General features: G+C 38.3%; 1 protein-coding gene across 1 annotated transcript; it reads right to left on the bottom strand.

Annotated features, from left to right (window-relative positions):
* Positions 1-104: 104 nt before the first annotated feature.
* amacr (alpha-methylacyl-CoA racemase) lies at positions 105-19896 on the bottom strand. The gene is made up of 6 exons (XM_084746541.1): positions 19712-19896; positions 16689-16945; positions 15818-15961; positions 11469-11629; positions 1166-1352; positions 105-838 (listed from the first exon to the last, which is right to left on the bottom strand). The coding sequence occupies exons 2-6, from the start codon at positions 16933-16935 to the stop codon at positions 429-431; spliced, it is 1149 nt and encodes a 382-aa protein (XP_084602667.1). The 5' UTR covers positions 16936-16945; positions 19712-19896; the 3' UTR covers positions 105-428.
* Positions 19897-20177: the final 281 nt, after the last annotated feature.

Raw genomic sequence — 20177 nt, forward strand, 5'->3', positions numbered from 1 at the left:
CATGACTACTGGTGGTATTGCTCTGTGTCATCTGTAGCCGTAAGCTTTCAGAAAACATGCAGAAACATGGATGAAATGAACGCAAAGTACAGACAAAAAGCTCCGTCTGTACCTGTATGCATATCTAATGTAGAGCTGAAGTGAGTCTTAAGTGTGTGGGACATGTCGACCCTTGGCTTTCACTGAAAACGTGTACATCAGGTTCCTCAGGTCTGAGAAATTTAATGCAAATAGTGAGATAGAGAAGTTTTTCATGCTTTCCCACCACATCTTAGTTTGAATTTCTAGTTCATGAAAAGAAAATCTATTTTTCCTTCTCTTATGTTCTCTTTCGTGGTTGTGTTAGGCACGATTTGAATGACAGGTCTGATCTGTATCTTGCATCTAACTGATCCATCGCATCTCCTCCCCCCTGTAGTTGTGTTCCTCTACAGCTTTGCTTTGACAGCGTTGCACTCGATGACTCCTGCTGCTTGCATCTGGTCTATCTCTGCTGAGGTAAACCCGTACTCCTCCAGGACCTCGACCGTGTGTTCTCCGATAACAGGGTCCGGAGCGAGGGAGGGATCGGCCGGGGTCAGCGAGAGAACCGGGGCCGGCCGGGGGCTTTCATCCCCGCTGGAGTCCTTGATGAAAGAAGCCCTTTCCTTGTTATGCGGGTGCGAGCTCACTTCATCAAAAGACAGCACAGGGGTAACGCAGGCATCAGTCCCGTCAAAAATCATCGACCAATCCGCCTGGGTTTTTGAAGCAAAACGCTCCGTGAAGATCCGTCTCAGCTCCGGCCAATCGTTGAAGCTCATCTGAGGAGGCAAGGCTGCAGCTTCCAACTCTAAGCCTGAGAGAAATGTTGTAAAACAGAGAAATATTTAACATCTCACAGCAGTTATCACTCGTTTCGCTTGAAACTTCATCACATAATCATGGTTGCTCTCCTGGAGACATTGAGGAGAGCTGCTTCTTTCACATTACAGGTTTTATTGGGTTTTGGAATAATTTCTCTTTTTAACTTTTTTCTTATTTCTGTCTTTCACATTTTTTCACAGGTTGTTTCTGTGCCCTCTCCTGTGCCTCAGTTTCCTCTGGGGTTTGACACAAGTGACCACTGCCTTAGAGGTTTATCTCATCTAGAAAAAAACCAAGCCTCCAATCTAGACTTGCACACCTTTGAGTAGCTGTGTGTAGAACTGCGGCTCTATGGCGCCCACGGCCATGTACTTCCCGTCTTTAGTCTGGTAGGTATCGTAGAAGGGCGCTCCGCTGTCCAGCATGTTTTGTCCTCTTGGATTGTCCCACATACCAATTCTGCGAGACTTCCACACAAATGAACCTACATACGCTGCTCCCTCTACCTGAGGAGGGTGAGAGAAGGGAAGAGAACATGAGAACAGGTCACAAGGGTCTATGTTTGTATTTATATTTCATGCAGAATTAGTCAAGTCATAGGTGAACTACAAAGGTTATTCATTTATTCACATTTTAATTATTCATTAATTCAGATCAAGCTCCAAGTAACCTCCTATGTACACTCATATATGTTTCACACTTGAACACAGCGGACCTCCAGGCGTGCATAAGTTAAAAGAATGCCTTTATTCGTCTTCTTTCACTGGAAATACAGAAACACAATCTGAGTAACGTGGCTGCATGCTGCAGGCTAGGAATACTAAGTGACAGGTATCACAGAAAGGACCCCCAGGCTGCAATATAACCACAAATAAATGTACCAAAGCGTTAACTTTGCCGTTACCAGTGAAAATATACATCGGCTTGTAAGTGCACAAAATAATAAACCACAATAATAAAAATAATATCTGTGGCATGTAAATATGTTAACATTACTGTGGGCCCCACATATATGCTAAGCCAAGGATACACTTTATTCACAGCATAGTAGAAGATGACATGAAGTGTTTATCTGCAGCTCATCTCTAAGAACCATTCCAAAAACCTTTCCTGAGAAGAAATGTTGAAAGCCGCGCTGCTGAAATAACATTCAAATGTGGAAATAACTTGTTGAATATGAAGCTTTTGGACCTTATGGAAATACCGCAGAAAGGCTGACATTTACTGTATAAGCCAGCAGCTGCCTATATTCATAATGTATTTAAGTCGCAATATGTGCACAAGCCGTTTCTGAATGAATAAAAAGCCTTGAGCCTTTAACAATACTGGGAACAATGGGAGCTTAAACAGTCAGTAATGTTATGTTTTAGTACATGGAGGAAGAACAGAAAGCCCCACTTCTATTATTATTGCTGATTGCAATCAATTCTGTTAATGTAACCTCTAATGGACTGTGCGCTGCTTCTTAAAAGTCTTTCATGGTCAACAATAACAGTCTGATCAACAAAGGGCGTTTAAATATTAAAATATGTGTTTATGTTCTGTAAGTACATTGGACATAATGAAAATGGTTATTTTCTACCAAGCTGCTGCTCTGTGAGTCATCAGAAACAAATCACAGTAAAGAGGAGGGTCTGTCACTGGTCACAGCCTCAGTACTTTCACACTTACTCTGTGTCAAAACCAAGACTCATGCATGTGGGATCTGTTTTTTCGCCTGCTGACGGCCTTTAATCATGAAATTTGCGTTCATCTTTTACAAAAAAATACGAGGATGATGCCACGTGAGCACTGAAAAGAGAGCGGTATCTTTATTTTCTTTGGGAAGGGAAGGGATTTAATTAAACGTATTGACGTGAAAAATAGAAGTCATCACCATAACGACCTGTGTGATTCCAGTGACTAATGTCCAGTGAGAAACATGCTGTCTTCACTTAGAGACTATTCTTACAGAGGGCTGATAGAAAGCTGAAACATGTCATAGTGAGGTTGACCTTTGACCCTTTGGATATAAAATGTCATCACTTCATCATTTTATCCTGTTGAACATTTGTGTGAAAATTTATCCTGAATTGAAATGAATGTTTGTACAGAATCCGGAGAAATGACCTCCAAGTGTTCCTGTATTCATCAGGAAGGGGCTGGACGTGAGGTCGCAGCGACGCTGACCAGCTCATCCTTCAGCCCAATTGGACGTTTGGGCCAAATTTGAAGAAATTCCACTCAAGCGTTCTCTGGATGTTGTGCCCACAAGATTGGGAAAGACATGAGGTCACAGAGACCTTCGACCACCAAAATCTTATCAGTTCATCCTTCAGTCCAAGTGAGCGTTTGTGCCAAATGTGAGGAAATGAGTTATTGCATTCACAAGAAGACGGACTGATGGGCAACCTGAAAAACATAATGCCTCCACAGCTGTCACCGGCACAGAGGCATTTAAAAAAGCAGTTTCTAAAAGCCGGTCACAAACCACCAATTAAAATGCAGAGGTCCCTTATTTGCTGCTATTACAATCACTGTAATTCACTGTCTCCATGTTCGCAGTCTGCAATTATGAAACTTTGAGAGCTAAAGCCGACACAACAAAGGACACCGTTGCAAAAGGACACCCTTGTCAGTGTGTGTAGAGCAGCTGATCACTAATGAACACATTTAAACCTGCAATTACTGACGTTTTGGCCACTTGGGTGCAGCAGAAACACATGAACGCAACATAGACATAAGATCACCTTTTAAATCCCCAACAAGGTTTATTTAAAGTTATTTCCAGATGGGGAAAAAAACACGAGAAGATACAAAATTCTACAATTACCAAAGGGAGAGAGGAAGATTAGCGCTTCCATGTCTGAAGGATTATCACAAAGCAGCTGAAATTCAGCCACTGGCTGGCTTGTGTGAGCCCTAAGATAACTACCTCACTGAAGACATGGAATGAAAGAACTGAAAGGCACCAGTTAAAGGAGGGGATGAAATCATGTCTAGTAAATATGACATGAGGTTTAGAAGCTGGACTGAAAATGGCCTTGTTGCATATCGCTCACTCTTAAGGCAAGGTATGGTTTTGAGCTTCTAGGAAGAACTTAAAAAAAACTTTAATCTGCAGAATTAAGATCACTTTATTTCAGTTTGCAAGAAATTTGCAAAAGAAGACACAACAGCGGGGTAAGAAATCCTTAATAATTTTCAAAAAGCCTGTAAGGATGCTGCTTACCAAAAAGTAATATCTAAAATATTTTTATGTTGCTCCTCAAAAATTTAAAAAGAGATCAGACTCTGAATATCACAGCAAGATGGGAAGCAGAGGAGAGTGGGACAGCCTCTGCAGGCAGCAGTGGTTAATGACAAATTCTCCTTCTTGGGGAGAATACAGCTGGAAGCACGTGACTCGATTCTTTTGTACTCCAGTACAAAACACTAACTACTTGAGTCAGGCTGCCTGCTCGGGGTCCTGTGGCAGTGCAGTGGCAAACCACTTTTTCTCATGATTGTTCCTCTGCAGCTCAATTCTGGATGAGGGCCCACAGTGTCATATTTTAATTTTAAAATCGCACACCTTAATGATCTAGAAGAGTTTAAATGTGGAAAATTAGATAAATACCTGTTGAGGGTTGTCGTTAGTAGCACGCAAAAAGGCTTTGATGAGAAAATGGCTAGTTCACCCAAAAATGCAAATTCATTCATTATCTGCTCACCCTCACGCTGACTGATGGGTGGGTTTATTTTGGTAGTCTGCAAAACACTGCTGGAGTTTCACAAGAAATCAGCATTTAAGAATCTCCCAAATAATTTAAGTGAATGGTGGCCACTTTTCAAACAGAAACAAAAAAACAACAGAAAAAAATCCAAGTCTACTGAAGCCCCAACATGCCGTTTGCAAACCGTCAAACCACGCACAACCAGTTCAGACAGTGTGCACGCCTATGTGAACGTGGCTCCTTGTGCCAACCACAAGGCCTGAATTTGTAACACAGAAATATGCTTATATTAAGGACTAATCTTCTAAATTAAAATAATTCACTTTTCCTCTGAGAGCAGAAGCATTAATGATAAGAGAGTGGGTTCATATGTCCCGTATGTATATGTAGATTTTGTTATTTCAGACATGGATCCTTCCCTTGTTGTTTATTTATTATTATGCCACACTGGCGACAGCCGTGGCCGGAGGAATGATGTTTTCGGGTTGTCTGTCCATCCCATTCTTGTGAACGTGACATCTCAAGATTGACTTGATGGAATTTCCTCAAACTTGGTACAAATATCATGAAGTGTTTAGAATCTAGTGATCACAGGTCAAAGGTCACTGTGACCTCACTGCCCACAACTCAAGAATTCATACTATAATTAAGACAAAATGACATTTCCAACAAAATGATGTGATGTTCACACAGTCTGAAAAGTTTGAAGATCTTTTAGCTCTGTTTTTGGTCTCCACCACCTCCTGAGGGAAACATCTGGCTCTCTGTAACGTGAACATTCCCCCCCTGCCTCCCCCCGGGGGATCAATTAAGAATTTCAGATTCTGATTCTTTAGCTGCTGAATGTTCTGCCATGTTCACCAGACAGTCTCTACAGTGCCTGATGTATCCATGCCTTGCAGACAGAGCACAGTGGGTTTTCGAGAGCTGTTTCACTGAAAATATCTGGGCAGTGAGAGAAAAGACACAAGACAGATAAAAACTCATTATAAAGCGCTGCTAAGCCTGCAGCGGCAGATTCTGCTGATAATAATTTCCTGTAGGTTTGTCGCTACATGCAACCCCTTTTTCACTGTCAATTTGACTTCATATTGTCATTTGTTACATTATTATTACGTCAGCCTTGTATACAGTGTCCTGCCTCCTGCAGTGCGTCTCAACGCCTCAAAAAGATCAAACAATAATTGAAAATGGATGCACGAATGAGTAAGTACATTTAATAACACGGCTGATGACATTCTTTTGACTGAATGGGCCCAACCGGTGCTGTTAAGTCTTTTTCGAGCACAGTTGAGGCATAATTGGACTAAAACCTTCTCTTTAAAACTCAGCCTCGACTCATCGTGGTTGAGGCAGGTGGTGTCTGCTTGTGATCACATCTGGTCACTGCTTTGTCAGTAATTACAATAATTACAATTACATGGTGTTCCACTGACTAACAGCATTAGCTTGATCAGACGTTTCTCCAACATCCAAATGAAGATTTGCTTTCATTTAAAAGTAGATTTAAGGCTCAAAGGATCAATTTATGGTAAATATTTACATTTCTGAGTGTTGAAGGTTCTCTTTTTTTATAAGTTTCCTGTTTCGATCTTGGTCTTTTTCCATTTAGAGAAGGGCAATATGGCTAGAATTAATATTGTAATAATAAGAATAATTTTCCAACATATAAAAAGTGAATCACAATGTGGCAAATCACATAAAATGATCCAATCAATGCTCAGTTTCAGAGCGCATGTGTTCCACTGTTCACATGTATCACATCAGAAATAACTTGTAAAACAAAAATAATTGTTAGTATTTGTACAATTTACTTAGAATCATTAAATTAGACAACAGATTTTTTTATATATATAAGGCTAAATGATTAAAGCTGAAACTATTGGTCGATTGACTGTCATTTATTACGTCAGTTTTCAAGCAAAAATGGCAAAGATTTCCTTGAACTTTGTCTCATCAAAGTGAGGATTTACCAGGTCTTTCCAAATCATAGTGAACCGAGTATCTTTACATTGTTGGTCAAAAAAAATGCTATTCTGAGACATCACCTTGTTTTTTTTTTACTGTTTCACAAATCAAACAACTGATCAATGAATCCAGAAAATAATCTGCAGATTAATAATTTGTAGTTGCCACCCTACACACAATATGTAATAGTTAATGTGGCATTAAATTACCTCCTATTCATGTTCGGCATTATTTTGACACAATATAAATATGAATGTGTTCAACTGATTTTTTTATAAAGTTCAGAATATATGTTCAGTTTTTCTTTTCTTTATAAACTGAGTCCTCTTACACTGGAGTGAACACCGGATTAAAAAAAAAAAAATAACAAAACGAACGAACAAACATTTGAATTTTGGTCCTCAAGACATTTAAATGTCTCAGCTGAACGGAGACTGGAACTGAGGCATGTCCAGGATTAGCTGGGGAACCGTCCAACAGTACAGCAGGGGACATAAAACCCAGTTAAGCCGGAGCTGAAGGAACAGGACATCAGACAAACACACTGAGGCCACACTGTTCACGTTCCTCATGTCAAAATTACACACTTTTACAAGGTCATATTTAAAGACTTCTCTGTAGATTTTTTAGACCGTATTAGACAGCCTTCTTTTCCCATTTGGAATTTTTTGCAGACTTGTATATTGTACATTTCAGATTGTAAAGCCAGCCCTCGGAAAACTTGCATTTACTTGCAAACATCTAGTTGAAAAAGTTAAATAATCTAATTTTCACTGCGTGCAAATAAATCGACGATATTTATGACAATATCGTAAAACGAGAAAAATGAAAACCAAAAAGTACTTTGTTAAATAATAAATGTGCTGTGTACAGGACTTTTTTTGTTCAAATAGATTGTTATTTCTTTTAACTTTAAGTGATTCTGCTGTCCTTCTTTAACGAAATAAAATAAAACTAAATTAAATTAAGTAAAATCAAAAAAGATTAAAAGAAAAGAAGTGCAAAAACAGTTTGGCAATGAATGTTTGAATTATGCGCATATAATTACAAAACAAAAACAACGCAGGAGTCAGCATCAGTCCTTTTATAAAATAAGATAAAAACAGTGAAATAAAATAAATAATTATGTAATATCACAGGAGATACTGTCACAGACGAGACCATTTTTTAAATCACAATATCATGATATTCAATTTATTATGACACCCCTACTATGTTTGATTTGATTTGATGAAAAGAAGACATAAACCAAACAATATAAAAAATAACAATAATGTGTGAGACTAAAAGCCTACAAGGCTTATCACGTGTCTCCCCCAGTTTTAAATTGAATTAAAATTCAATTACAATTACTGATGATGATTTCTTATCTAAATATTTAGGTTCAGAACTTTAACTACTGTTTTTTTACAGCATCAGTTTTACACAGAGGTAATATGAAAAGAAAAAAAAATAAGAGAAAAGAAACTAAACAAATATATATGAATAAATCCATGCGATTCAAAGATATTGCTGGATTTTCTTTCAAACTTTGGTCGTGGATGTCTGAGTTTGGTACGGTTTTAAAGAAGCTGGGGGGCAGAGCTGTGACGTACAGGTGAAGAGATGCGTTCAAGGACACCAGCCTCGCCCCCTGATCTGCGCTCTCTCACACAGTGGATAACATTTTGGCTGCGAAGGCTGCCTGCTTTTATGATGCCTTTAATGTTCAGGTTTTTTTTTTTGGACACTGTCACAGAGGTGTTCATTCAATTAAATGTTTTGTGGTGAAGGTGTTGCGCTGGCATGCATTACATTAAGAGGGGTTAATAATATTCAAAACACAACATGTCAATATAAGATCACCCAGTATAACACCAACATTAACCTTTATAAACATAAAAACATATAAATAATAAAGTTGCCGAATGCACACAGTATTTAACTGAGCATATATGCAGTGAGGCAGCGTCAGTTCCTTTTATTATTTTATAATTATGTTCACGCCCCATCACAGACTCACTACTGGCAGGATGTAACACAGACTCATCATGAGAAAATAAAACCCAGCAAACTACTGCAGAGGCATTTAGAGAAACACATTATTCTCCTGAGATTTCTCCAAGGAAAACTAAATTACTAGAGCAAACAGCATCCCACACACAATATTCCATTATAAACCCAGTAAAAGTTTTATTTAATCAAGCAACGACAGCCTGCAAAATTAAATTTCTGGCATAACTGGCTTTAAAAAATAAAGAACTACAAAGAGAAAATAAGCTGTCAGCAAAGTGTGTCGTTCCTACGATCAAATTAAAGAAAGAAGACGGCACCAATTTACACTTTAAGGTCAGAATAACTCAGAAACTCTATACTCTGTCAAAACAGTTGTACAGTGAGAAAATCATTATAATAGGTCTGGGCCCTGAACATTGATTGACTCCTCGGCTGACAGCTTGTTATGAGCCGCAAAGGCTCCATTGTCTTATTGAACTATGACCAGTGTGCGCACGTTTACTTTTTCTGACTGTATGGAAATCAGATGTTTTGAGACGACGAAAAAAAGATCCCTTTAAAAAGATGAAACATGGGCTGAAATTGAATGTGGACAGAGCTGGACTGGACTGAATAATGTTTAGTATTTATAAAAAAAAAAAACCTTTTACATGGTTATGAAACTGTCCGTTTAATACTGATGCCTCTGTATGACCTTCGTAAGCTTTGAGACGGTCAGTGAGAAGCCTGGCTATTTCTATATAGATATACTGGGTCAGATTGTCCTTGAAATAAGATTTACAGGATGCAGACCACAAGAGGCAGCGTTTATATTCTACCAGGCAAAGTTACAGTGAGTAGGATGTTAGCCAGTTAACAGGAAGCAGGAGAAGATTTTTTTTATTTGTTTATTTTATTTTTGATGATATATTTTGTGGTTACAGTCATGACAGTTCACCTCAAAATGAAAAATACACATTTTTTCTTTTACCTGTAGTGCTACTTATCAATCTAGATTGTTTCGGTTTGAGTTGCACAAAAAAAAAACTAGTTCCAGTTGATTCTATTGTAGATAGAAAGTAGAAACGGCACATGAAACTGCTCAGGGGTCTGCGGATTGTCTGGAGTAACCAGGTCATGATTTCTGGCAACAGTGTTGAATTTTTTAAATGAAGCTTTTTGGTGCTTTGAGCGCCACAGGCAGAGTCTCATTTAGTTTAAAAAGTAGACAAACTATGAGATGAAGATGAAGATGAAGACCCTAACCCTCACTGGATACCTGTCAAGACAGCTGTGAATTGCGAAAGAAAGACTGACAGTGAAATCTCCATTTTAAAAAGTTTCTTTTTCAATCCCTCAACTTTATGGAAGCAACTAGGATAAAAAAAAAAAATCACTCAAGCGTCCCTTTAGTCCTGCAGAGTCGAACAATTAATAATCTTAAAAAAAACGTTGTTGCATAAACATTGGCTTCACAATAAAATACATGTCAGCGTGTTATATGCATCCTATACGTTTTAAATTCACACTTTTTATGAAGATTTATGGGCTTGTCATGTTCACAGAGTTTAACAGCTTCACCCCCTTGAGGAGTTCATTAGAGCGGTTCTGCTTCGTAACCAGCAGTGGATCTCAAGCACAGCAGGATTCAGACACTTTGATGTGCTTTTCAAATAACTTTGCTGAGGGCCGTCTCCAACTGATCACTTGAGTTGATCCTGACGTTTTCCACAGACTGGTGCAGCTTATAATACAGAACAGCTTGCAGTATGTAGTCTATAGCATTTCACTCATTTAACTGATTACACAGAAACACTGGGCCTCATGAAGCAACGTTTTCTTCAGCCTCTTTTATATTTTCTCTTAATTTTCTGCTAAGAGAAAAAGTCTAACAAGTCAGATTGTTATCATCACATTTCACGCCCCCAAACACAGTAAGGGCAGGTTTTGTGCCGTGTGCAAACACTCTGGCATTGGACACAGAACTTGAGAGATAAAAGGCTGTAAGGAGAGGAACTTCAGCAGTAATAAAAGAATAAAGACTTAAGATTTGAATAAATTCTGTTTTCATTTTTTGATCAAATGGTTGGTGGTGAGGGAAAAGAAATTTAAAAGGTTTTGCTAGCTTTTTTACAACTGATCAGAGCTTGAAGGAAAGGTTTTTTGTGTCCTTTTACACTTCATCTTCAAAATTACTTGTTTTGTAGTCTGACCAATAGTCTAAAACTCCTAAAATATTGAATTTAGGACGATATCAAAATAGCAAAAGCAGCAGATTTGTGAAGAAGGAAATAGATGTGAGCACTTGACACCTTTAACAGTTAAAGGCATCCAGGCAAAAGCAGTCTGCAGTTTATATACTATTATATATTTATAGGTATTCTAATTATAATTATAACTAATAACATTATACTATTCTGAATATTCAAAAACTTTTTTCACTGAAATTTCCCTGCACTGGGACAAGCAACTTTAAAAAACTAAAGATTTTTTTTCTTATCTCGGTAAGAGTGCTCTCGACCACAACGTTTTTTTTCTTATCTAAGAGAAGAACAAAAATAAGAAAACATTGGTGAATCCCAGAAATCAATCCTTACTGATAAAAAAAAAAGAAACGTAGGTACAAACAAAAATAAATGAAGACTTGTTCATAAATGGCTTCTTGCAAGAGGTCTCTTGAGACACAAAAGAAAGTTCTGTTATAACTTTCTTTGTAAAATCTTGCCTCTGAGTTTTCAACCTGAATGACCTGCCTGTGTTTCATCTCAGCGGTACCTGCAGCGATACATCCAGGTTAACGCAGCCTCTTGCATATGTATTTGCTCGTGGGTTGTCTGAATGTGGCCTAACTACAATAGTATCCACCTGCAGTTGCTTGAGTTCATTTTTTTGTTGGGCCTAGTGCATAAATATCAGTGTACTTATGCATATTTACGAAAGCCTGCAAGCGTCTGTGTTGTGTAGGTGGTCCGACAATATGCTTACCATGCTAGCGTCAATGATTTGTCCTTTCCCTGACTTCGTCCTCTCCAGGAGCGCCAGGACTATCCCCAGAGCACAGGTAAGACCGCCGCCTGCAAAGTCTGCCACCAGATTCAGAGGAGCGTAGGGCTTTTCTCCGCTGCGACCCAGCCGGGATAAAAGGCCTGTGGCAAAATAAATAAATAAATAAAATAATGACAGCTTCGGTGGTGGAGAGTCCCTGCTCCTGAAAGTGAAAATTAATTAGTTTTCTAACGTAATGAATGAGTCACGCCACCCTATAAAACATGAAAAGGAAAGGTCACAGCCACTGAAAACAGGAGTGTTTATCTTTTAATATGCACAAATCTGATAACACATAATAACAAGAGGAACTACATAATTGCTTCCGCTGTTAAACCAGTGTGTAACTTCTGCACATGACGTCTTTGTCCTTTTTCTACTCTGCTATCATGCAGATATTAAGGGTCCTTGAACAAAGAATGTACAGGCTGGTAACAGCAAGTTTCTCAAAAGTTTCCACTTTTTATTTTTCCTCTACATCATGGGGATGCTGACTAAAAAGACAAACTCACTGTCGCAGTTATCTCCACAAGTGTTCTCATTTGCCCCTCTAACTCTGGTCTGTATGTGCTCTAAAAACTATGTCAAACATCCCTACAAAATACATAATAACATCCTCTCACTTAAGTTAAATACTACATTTATTAGACTGAAATCTAATGAAGGTCACTTCAAGTGATTCTGTAATTTTAAAGGGATAGTTTGGATTTTCTGAAGTGAGGTTATATGAGGCCGACATGCCCCCGGAAGCTAAGCAATGTACTGCTGTGGACAGGGTCACCAACCAAGTGTTTCAGTATCAGTTTAACTGCATGCAATATTTAGAATATTTTTGCCGCTTTACCCTTCTGTCAGAAAGCCTTCTCCGATGGGAAACCACCAAATATCTCTCTTACCAAAGCAACCAGTAATCTCACTTTGCAGAAAACACGGGAGTTGCTGGTCTACCACTGCCTCAAATGGTTAGTTTGCTGGTGTTATTGGGTGACTTCAACATTTTCTGACAAAACAAGATACACAAATATTGGTCATGCTTTTATTTTCAGCAGGCTGGACTATTGTTATGGTGTCTACACAGGTCTGAGCAAAAAAAATCAATCAGTCAGCCGCAGCTTGTCCAGAATGCTGCTGCCAGAATCCCTAAAGTTAAATCGGTGCACTGGTTTTCTGTGTGTCAAAGGATACTAGACTATAAAGCACCTCTGATATACTCATACATTATGAAGCACCCAGATCCCTCGGGTCATCTGGAGCAGGTTTTCTCAGTTTTCCCAGCACTACACAGCTTTTCCATCCATTGTCCATCCATGTTTTCCCATATATTGAGACCACGTCCCACATTTAGATTGGTTCTAGTTTTAAAAGTAAAAGCACTGCAGGACAAACACTCTTCTAAAATATCGCTTTTATCCGGTGGCTGTGATGAAAGCAGAGAAGGCCGTGTTTGATCTCAAACTGCGGACACTTGGATCAAGTGCAGGTTAACCTGCCGCCATCTTTGCTGCATACGCCAAATGGGGAAAACTGCGAGTCACCACAAAGTCACAAGTAGTTTTAGAAACAGAAATTCAGCTACACGTCCGGCAGGCAAAGCACAGAGGTGCTACAACGTGAGGAACAAAATAGAAATGTTTATTTTCTAATATGAAAATTTTAGACTACCTCTCAACCTTGGTTATGTGTCCCAAACTGACACCCCAGATGGTTTGTTACAAGGAACCATCTGGGAAGACGTCCACAGAAACTGTTTGGAAAAGCGCGTGCACTTTTAAAAACAAACAAACAAACTTGGCAAGTGACTGGATGAGCCATCTGTGACATCTAACATGGGCTGACTTCAACCAATCAGATCAACTCACCAAACCGACGCTGAGGCTGGCCAGAAGAAGAGCAAAACCATCTTCAAGCTTTCAGTGCTGTTCTTTGCTCTTCTTTCACTGAGGAAATACTTTTCAGTTCTGATATAACTGATGCTATCTCAGTAGCTAACCTCTTCAGGAGCCGCCACTGTTTGCTCGAGATGAGTCATTTCTATGGACGCTTCTCGCTGTCGGTGCACTGAAAACCATGCCGGTAGCTGCCAGTAGTCCCTCCGAGGACGCTCGCTGGCTGCACCACCTCTGGTGCAGACACAAACTGATAGCTTGGAGCCTGGCCACATTTGATTTGTTGGGATCTGGTCAGTCTGACTGTAGCTCGTACACTGACTGCAAATAAGTTCCTCATATTTCCCTGCTGTAAACTATCCTTTTAAGTCCATGCTGGATCCTATCCTGTTGTGTTTGGCCTCACGCCTCCTTTCCTGTGTCACGCTGAGTAACATTAGATGGAGCTGTTGGTTTTCTGGTTCTTAAAAGAAGCATTTTTTGCCTTAACTTGTTTTGAAATCATTACTCCCTTTATTTCTTTCCTCCTACAAAGAAGAGCTACAACAAGCAAATTAAAATTCCAGCAGTTTTATTAGAGCAACAAATCATTGGTAAACCATCATCATCATTACCACTACTGGGTAGATTTAGAAAGGGATTTGCATAAAGGAACACTTACAAGACCATAAAAGCCTAAAACAAAGTACCACAGATCTCTTGAAAATCTGTACTTTTTTTTTTAGTTTATTATGGCTGCTTTACAATAAGAAGAGGTTCAGGCTGGAAACACACAGTCTGCCATCCCTCCAGTGGTATCTGCAGGCTTGTACACATACACACACACACACACACACTGTTTTGTGTTATCACAGTTGCCACTGATTTGTCATCCTTGGCTCTACGCTGCCGACAAGTTTGTTATCAATGCAGCCGTTTTATCTTACCGTGGTTAGTTTTGTAAATCTTTGTATTTTTGGGTCACACAGCGAGGCTGAATCCCACCCCGACATGTGGCCTCTGGCCTGGAGTCTTTATTGTTCTTTCAAGTACGGGTGCATTTTTGTTTCATCTGCCCCATTATTATTTCTTTTATTTTTTTCTTTTTAAGGCCTGCCTTCTTCTGATTAGTTTGTGTGTGTGTGTGTGTGTGTGTGTGTGTGTGTGTGTGTGTGTGTGTGTGTGTGTGCTGCAAAATACATAATTGAGCAGAACAATGAGCAGTGTTTGTGATAACCAAGCATTTACAAGACACACTTCTGAAGACCAAGTCAAAATACATCAGGCTATTAAATTCCGCTAAATAACTCACTAAAATAATGTGTTTTATTAGTAGTGATATAACAATATATCAAATATCGCAATAAAAATGTCTCTATATTCTACGGGACTTTGACAATATCTACTGGTATATTACATGGTGCATTGCTTTTGTTTTAGAATTATACATACAAAATTCAAACTTTGATTGAAAGATAATTCAGACAATTCATGCCAATTTTTCCACATGCTTTGCTTCTCTTACTTTAATTTATTAAAGCACTTTAAGTTAAAAAGAAAAAGAATTTAAAATGAACAAAAACGCTGTAGACATCAGATTTGTTATTTAATAAAGGACATTTTTTCAAGTTTTTTATCATCACAATAAATATATATCATGGACTTTTTATCACAGTATTACTGTACCTGGAGTTTTTCATATCATTAAATCCCTAGTTATTAGACAAAAAAGACAGAAGACTCTCTGAGAAATCTGTAATTTTCTAATTTGAGTGTCCCCAAGCACCCGCTGCAAGAAAATGTTCTGCTGTACGCTGCACAGAGAAACAAAAAAACAACCCTGAAGGATATGGGTTCTCAAAATTCTTCAAGGACGAGAGGACTTAAGACAACATGTAACACACACACACACACACACACACACACACACACACACACACACACACACACACACACACACACACACACATATATATCAACCCCTTCTGTGGTTTCTACAGGGTGGTACGTACGTATGTATCTGATATTGTTCTGTACGTCTGCAATTATGTCTGAAAAAATCATTTCATTGTAAATCCAAGGTTGATGTTGATGTTGATGTGTTGTATTGGATTTCTTTCTGTGGATCCTTCCATTGTTATCTTGAAAAGGTTGAAGTTTCATACTGCTCTAAGTATTATCTAACACTCACTTGTTAAACAATTGTTTAGGAAATTGAAATCGTGGGAAAGAAAAAGCTGACTTCACACCCCACACTGTTTATATTATTGACTGAAAACCAGTTCATTGTCCAAGGAAATGAAAGAGCAGTGAGTTATCTTCCTCTACCGTGTTTACAAGTACCCTGCAACATTCATCATTGTACACTGTATTGTGTATAAACCTTCAATAGAAAACCATTCACGGCTGTGTGTGTGTTATTACCTGACATGGCGAGGTAGTTGATGTCATGACCAGCTGCGTTGGCATAAGACCCACTCTGTCCGTACCCGGTCAAGCGAGCGTAGATCAGACGAGGATTTTCCTTCAACAACTCGTGTGGACCGAGGCCGAGCTTCTCCATCACACCTGGGCGACAACAATACAGTCCATCTATAACACGATCGATAATTATATTCATCAAAAACATTGATCACATTCCTTTGTCCACGTCTGCTTTGTGTTGCTTCTTATTCAGTGCGAATCTTGAATCCTGAAGCCTCACTTCAGCACTTTTAAGCCTTTATTTTCTGTGAGAATTTGCATAATCTTTCAATATCATATCACAACAAATAATGACAATCAAATCAAATGATCTGTTGGGATTTCATTCATTACTCTTAATCTAAAGTTACCACACTAAAGAAATTACACACCCACTCATTTGCTAAAGTACAGTTCTGAGGTACTGATACTTCACTTGAATATTTCCATTTTATACAACTTTATGTTTCTACTCCACTACATGTCAGAGAGAAATACTATACTCTTTACTCCACTACACTTATAGAAATAGAAATAGTTACTAGTTACTTTACAAATTACAATCTTTACGTACAAAATATATGAAAAGTTTATAAAATACAATACACTGATTTTACAAACAATGGTTCCTAATCTCTTAGCTTGTGAATCTTCACACGTCATGTCCAGCTGGAGTTGCTTTCTATAAACAATTCAATCTAACCCTGCGTTATGACCACGAACTCCATGTCAGCAACACTTAAGTAAAGTATCTGAATACTTCATCCACCGCTGATTCTAACTATTCTGTAACTCATCAGGACGTTGACTCTGATGGTGCAGGTGGTCTGACCTTTACGGTACGGCTCGAGGACGACATCAGACTGGACACAGAGCTTCCTGAGCAGGGCGACGCCCTCTGACGTCTTCAGGTTGATGGCCACAGATCGTTTCCCCCGCGCCTGCGTGTCCAGAGACATGGCGACCTTGGTCCGGTCCACACGGACCACCTTGGCTCCGAAGTCTGCCAGGATCATGCCGCAGAACGGCGCTGGAGCCAGGCCCGCCAGCTCGACAACTCTCACCCCAGCCAGTGCCATGATCAAAGAACTGTAAAGTAGAATATTAAACAGACCTCTTCATAAGCGTAAAAAACTGAATGCAACACCAGCAGCACAGGAGGTGAAGGGGGCTCGTGTGAGATTCTGTGACTTTACTACTAATTTATCAAGTTCTCCAACACAAAACTTTTATACAAGAAACTTCATGGCTGGATTATTAATTATCTTCATTATCAAGTAATCTTCTAATTACTTTCTCAATTAATTATTAGATCATTGAAATGTTAGAAACAGTGCCAAATGCTTATCACACTTTCCCAGAGTCTAAGGTGATGCCTTAATAATTACTTGTTTTGCCCAACCAACGATCCAAACTTTAAAGAACTCCATCATAAAAGGCTACAAAAGCCAATATTCACACAGCAGTGTCTTTTTGACATCTTTGCTTAAAAAGAAGAAGAAGAAATGACACACTTTTATCAAGAGTGTTGCAGATCACCTAATTCTCTATCGACTTGTGGTTTAGAGTTGATCGTTTCAGCTCTAGGTCGCTAACAGAAAAAAATGGTCACTCCTTGTCAGTAACACCCCTATTTAGCACTTATAAGAAGTACAGACACTTTATGAATAGTTTATAACACAGTATAATGTTGTATGCAGCTATAGGGATGTTTTTAAGAGTTTATTAATGTACTGTACTTTTATTGGCCAACAATTAGAACTGTTCATACGAAGACATTTTTCATAAAGTTACATTATAGTCTTTCATAAACCTTTTGTTTAAGGCTGCGACTAACAATGGTTTTCATTACCAATAATTTTCACAATTAACTGATTAATAATTTAGTTAGTAGTCCCCAAAGTCCCAGAGTCCAAAGTGACTTCTTCAGTTTTCTTCTTTTATCCAGCCAACAGTCAAAACCCCAAAGATTCTTTGTTTTCTATCAGAAAATACCAAGAGAAGCAGGGAATCCTCACATTTAAGAAGCTGGAACCAGAAGCATTTTCCTTGAAAAATGACAAAAACAATTAACTGATTAAAAAAAAGTTGGCAGCCAATCCTTTCACAATCAGCCAATCAACTAATCATTGCTGCTCTACATTTGTTAAATGTCCATATACAGCTTGTAAATGTTCAGCAGGAGGAAAGAAAAGTTTAAGTTTTGCAGAGCTGTAATATCTCTCCTCTCTGTATTAGTCAGCTCAACAGTCTTTTTCTGATGGATGACGCTGCAGCCCCTCAGAGAGTAATGAGTCATAGATTATAGATTCTCACCACCGTACTGTGTTATTGTTTCTTTAGTACACTGCTCACAGTGCTGCAGTGTTTCAGTGTACTGAATTCAAAAAGCCAAATTCCAAGGGATTTTACACTTATATAACTGTATCAAAAGTTAGAGCTGAAATACTTTATACTGGTTTATTAATCAATTATCAGCAGATAAATCACATATATAACAGCAAACGTTGTATGAAACATAAGTATAAAAGTATAAAAAACATTTTTCTTAGTCATATATCACTATAAGCTGAATGACGAACAAGACCTGAAGATGTTATCATTGGCTCTGCAATGTTGTGATGGCCATTTTTTGACGTTTTATTTCCCTGTGTCATGCGCTGAAAGATAAATTGAAAAAATAACTGACTGATTAATTGATCATGTCAATAATAATTAGTCAATTAAAACTAATAACTAATAATTTAAGCTTTTATTTTGAAAGGTTACCACTTAAGACAGACAGGTATTTTTCTATTTATATATACCTACATTATATTTTGTTATATATTTTATTTCTCTGTAGGTCTAAATTTATTTTTTTATTTTACTCTTATTTTCAAATTTTACTTGCCCCCATACAAATTGTTTTATTTACTAGCAGCTATTAAATAACAACAAAGACTAAAGCTAAATGTCATGTTTAATGTAGGGCGGCAACGTCTTTAAAGTGTCAGAGAATAGTGAAAAATCTCTGTTCGTTAAAGTCTAAGCTGATGTCTTTAATAAATTATATTCAGTTTAATGATAATAAACTGAGAAAAGAGATGCAGAAAACCACATTTTCTGCCATTTCTACATGAAAAATTGCTTTAACCATTAATCGACTGTGAAATAATTTATTAGTTGAATACTTTACCACTTGTTAAGTGCAGCAAGTAAACTGCTAGCTTGACATGTCATTTTACTTACCCCAGGCAAGCAGGCAATCCTTATTGATGAGCCCTGGTGATGTACAAATTAATTTATTAATCATTTTAATACAGTAATTTAGTATACACTATTCTGAGATGAGCCATCCTGCATAATTAGCACTTTTACTTTAGGTAAAAGTATATTTTGTGTAGTGTATTTCTACACTGTTTAATTGCTACTTTTACTTCAGTAAAACATATCTGTACTTCTTCTAACACTGCATTTAGACTTTAGACTCTGAAAAAAGAATCTTATTTGTACTTTGACTCAGTTTCTCTAAAGTCCAAAGTATAAGTGCTATCAGCCTGCATGAAGGGTTTTAAGTTAAACACTTGTGTTCACAAGTATTAGCTAAGTTTGCATGAAGTATGAAGCACCGTTATGGTAGTCCATGTAAGTGTGTCACCACACCAAGTGTTAGATTTTCTTTACTTTACTTTATTAATAAGAATCACTATACGAATCACTGACAGTCTGACCAAAAACAAGCTAGTTGGTTGATCCAGTCTGTTAAAAGCAACGTTACAGACGTCAAAACAACACTCTTGAAGTGTCTGCAGCACATCTTAGTCTTCATCAGTACACAGGAGTATGTTTATAAGAAGTTTAGCCCCACGTTACCTCTGCTTCAAGTCGAGGACAGGACACTCTGCTGGAGGCTTGTATTTTACCCCCGTACAGACGCCGGGGTGAGAGGTCTGTGGAGGCGAGGTTAAGTTAACCGTTAACCCGACGGTGGATCAAATCTACACAACAATCAATATAGAGAATCAGTTATTCTGAAACGTTAGTGAAACATATATGATACGGTTTATATTGATTATACAGGGGCTTCAGATTGTTACTTTAGCTCCAAAAAATCAGATATTAACTAAGTAGTTACGTGTGGAGTAACCGAAAAAACTATCAATATATTTGTCCTCTATCGTTCCTCTTAATCACATCTGCTCAGTTTTAACGTACTTTTGTTCAGAAACGGTTGCAGGTGGAGCGGATTCAACCCGCGGACACTTCACTGTACCCCGTTTGGACACCGAGTGCTGACTCCGCCTAGCCGGGCGGACTTCGGTGTACGCTGCTTCTAAAA

Source organism: Lutjanus erythropterus, chromosome 20 (genome assembly GCF_056507025.1).
Source record: "Lutjanus erythropterus isolate fLutEry1 chromosome 20, fLutEry1.hap2, whole genome shotgun sequence".
Lineage (NCBI taxonomy): Eukaryota > Metazoa > Chordata > Actinopteri > Lutjaniformes > Lutjanidae > Lutjanus > Lutjanus erythropterus.

Bases quoted from the DNA above. Each gene is read 5' to 3' on its own strand.
- amacr (XM_084746541.1), bottom strand. From the start codon at position 16,935: ATGGCACTGGCTGGGGTGAGAGTTGTCGAGCTGGCGGGCCTGGCTCCA. The intron at 15,962-16,688 runs GTCAGACCACCT...GTTGTCGCCCAG, and splicing joins CCTCGAGCCGTACCGTAAAG to GTGTGATGGAGAAGCTCGGC. The intron at 1,353-11,468 runs GTAAGCATATTG...CACCCTCCTCAG, and splicing joins AAATCATTGACGCTAGCATG to GTAGAGGGAGCAGCGTATGT.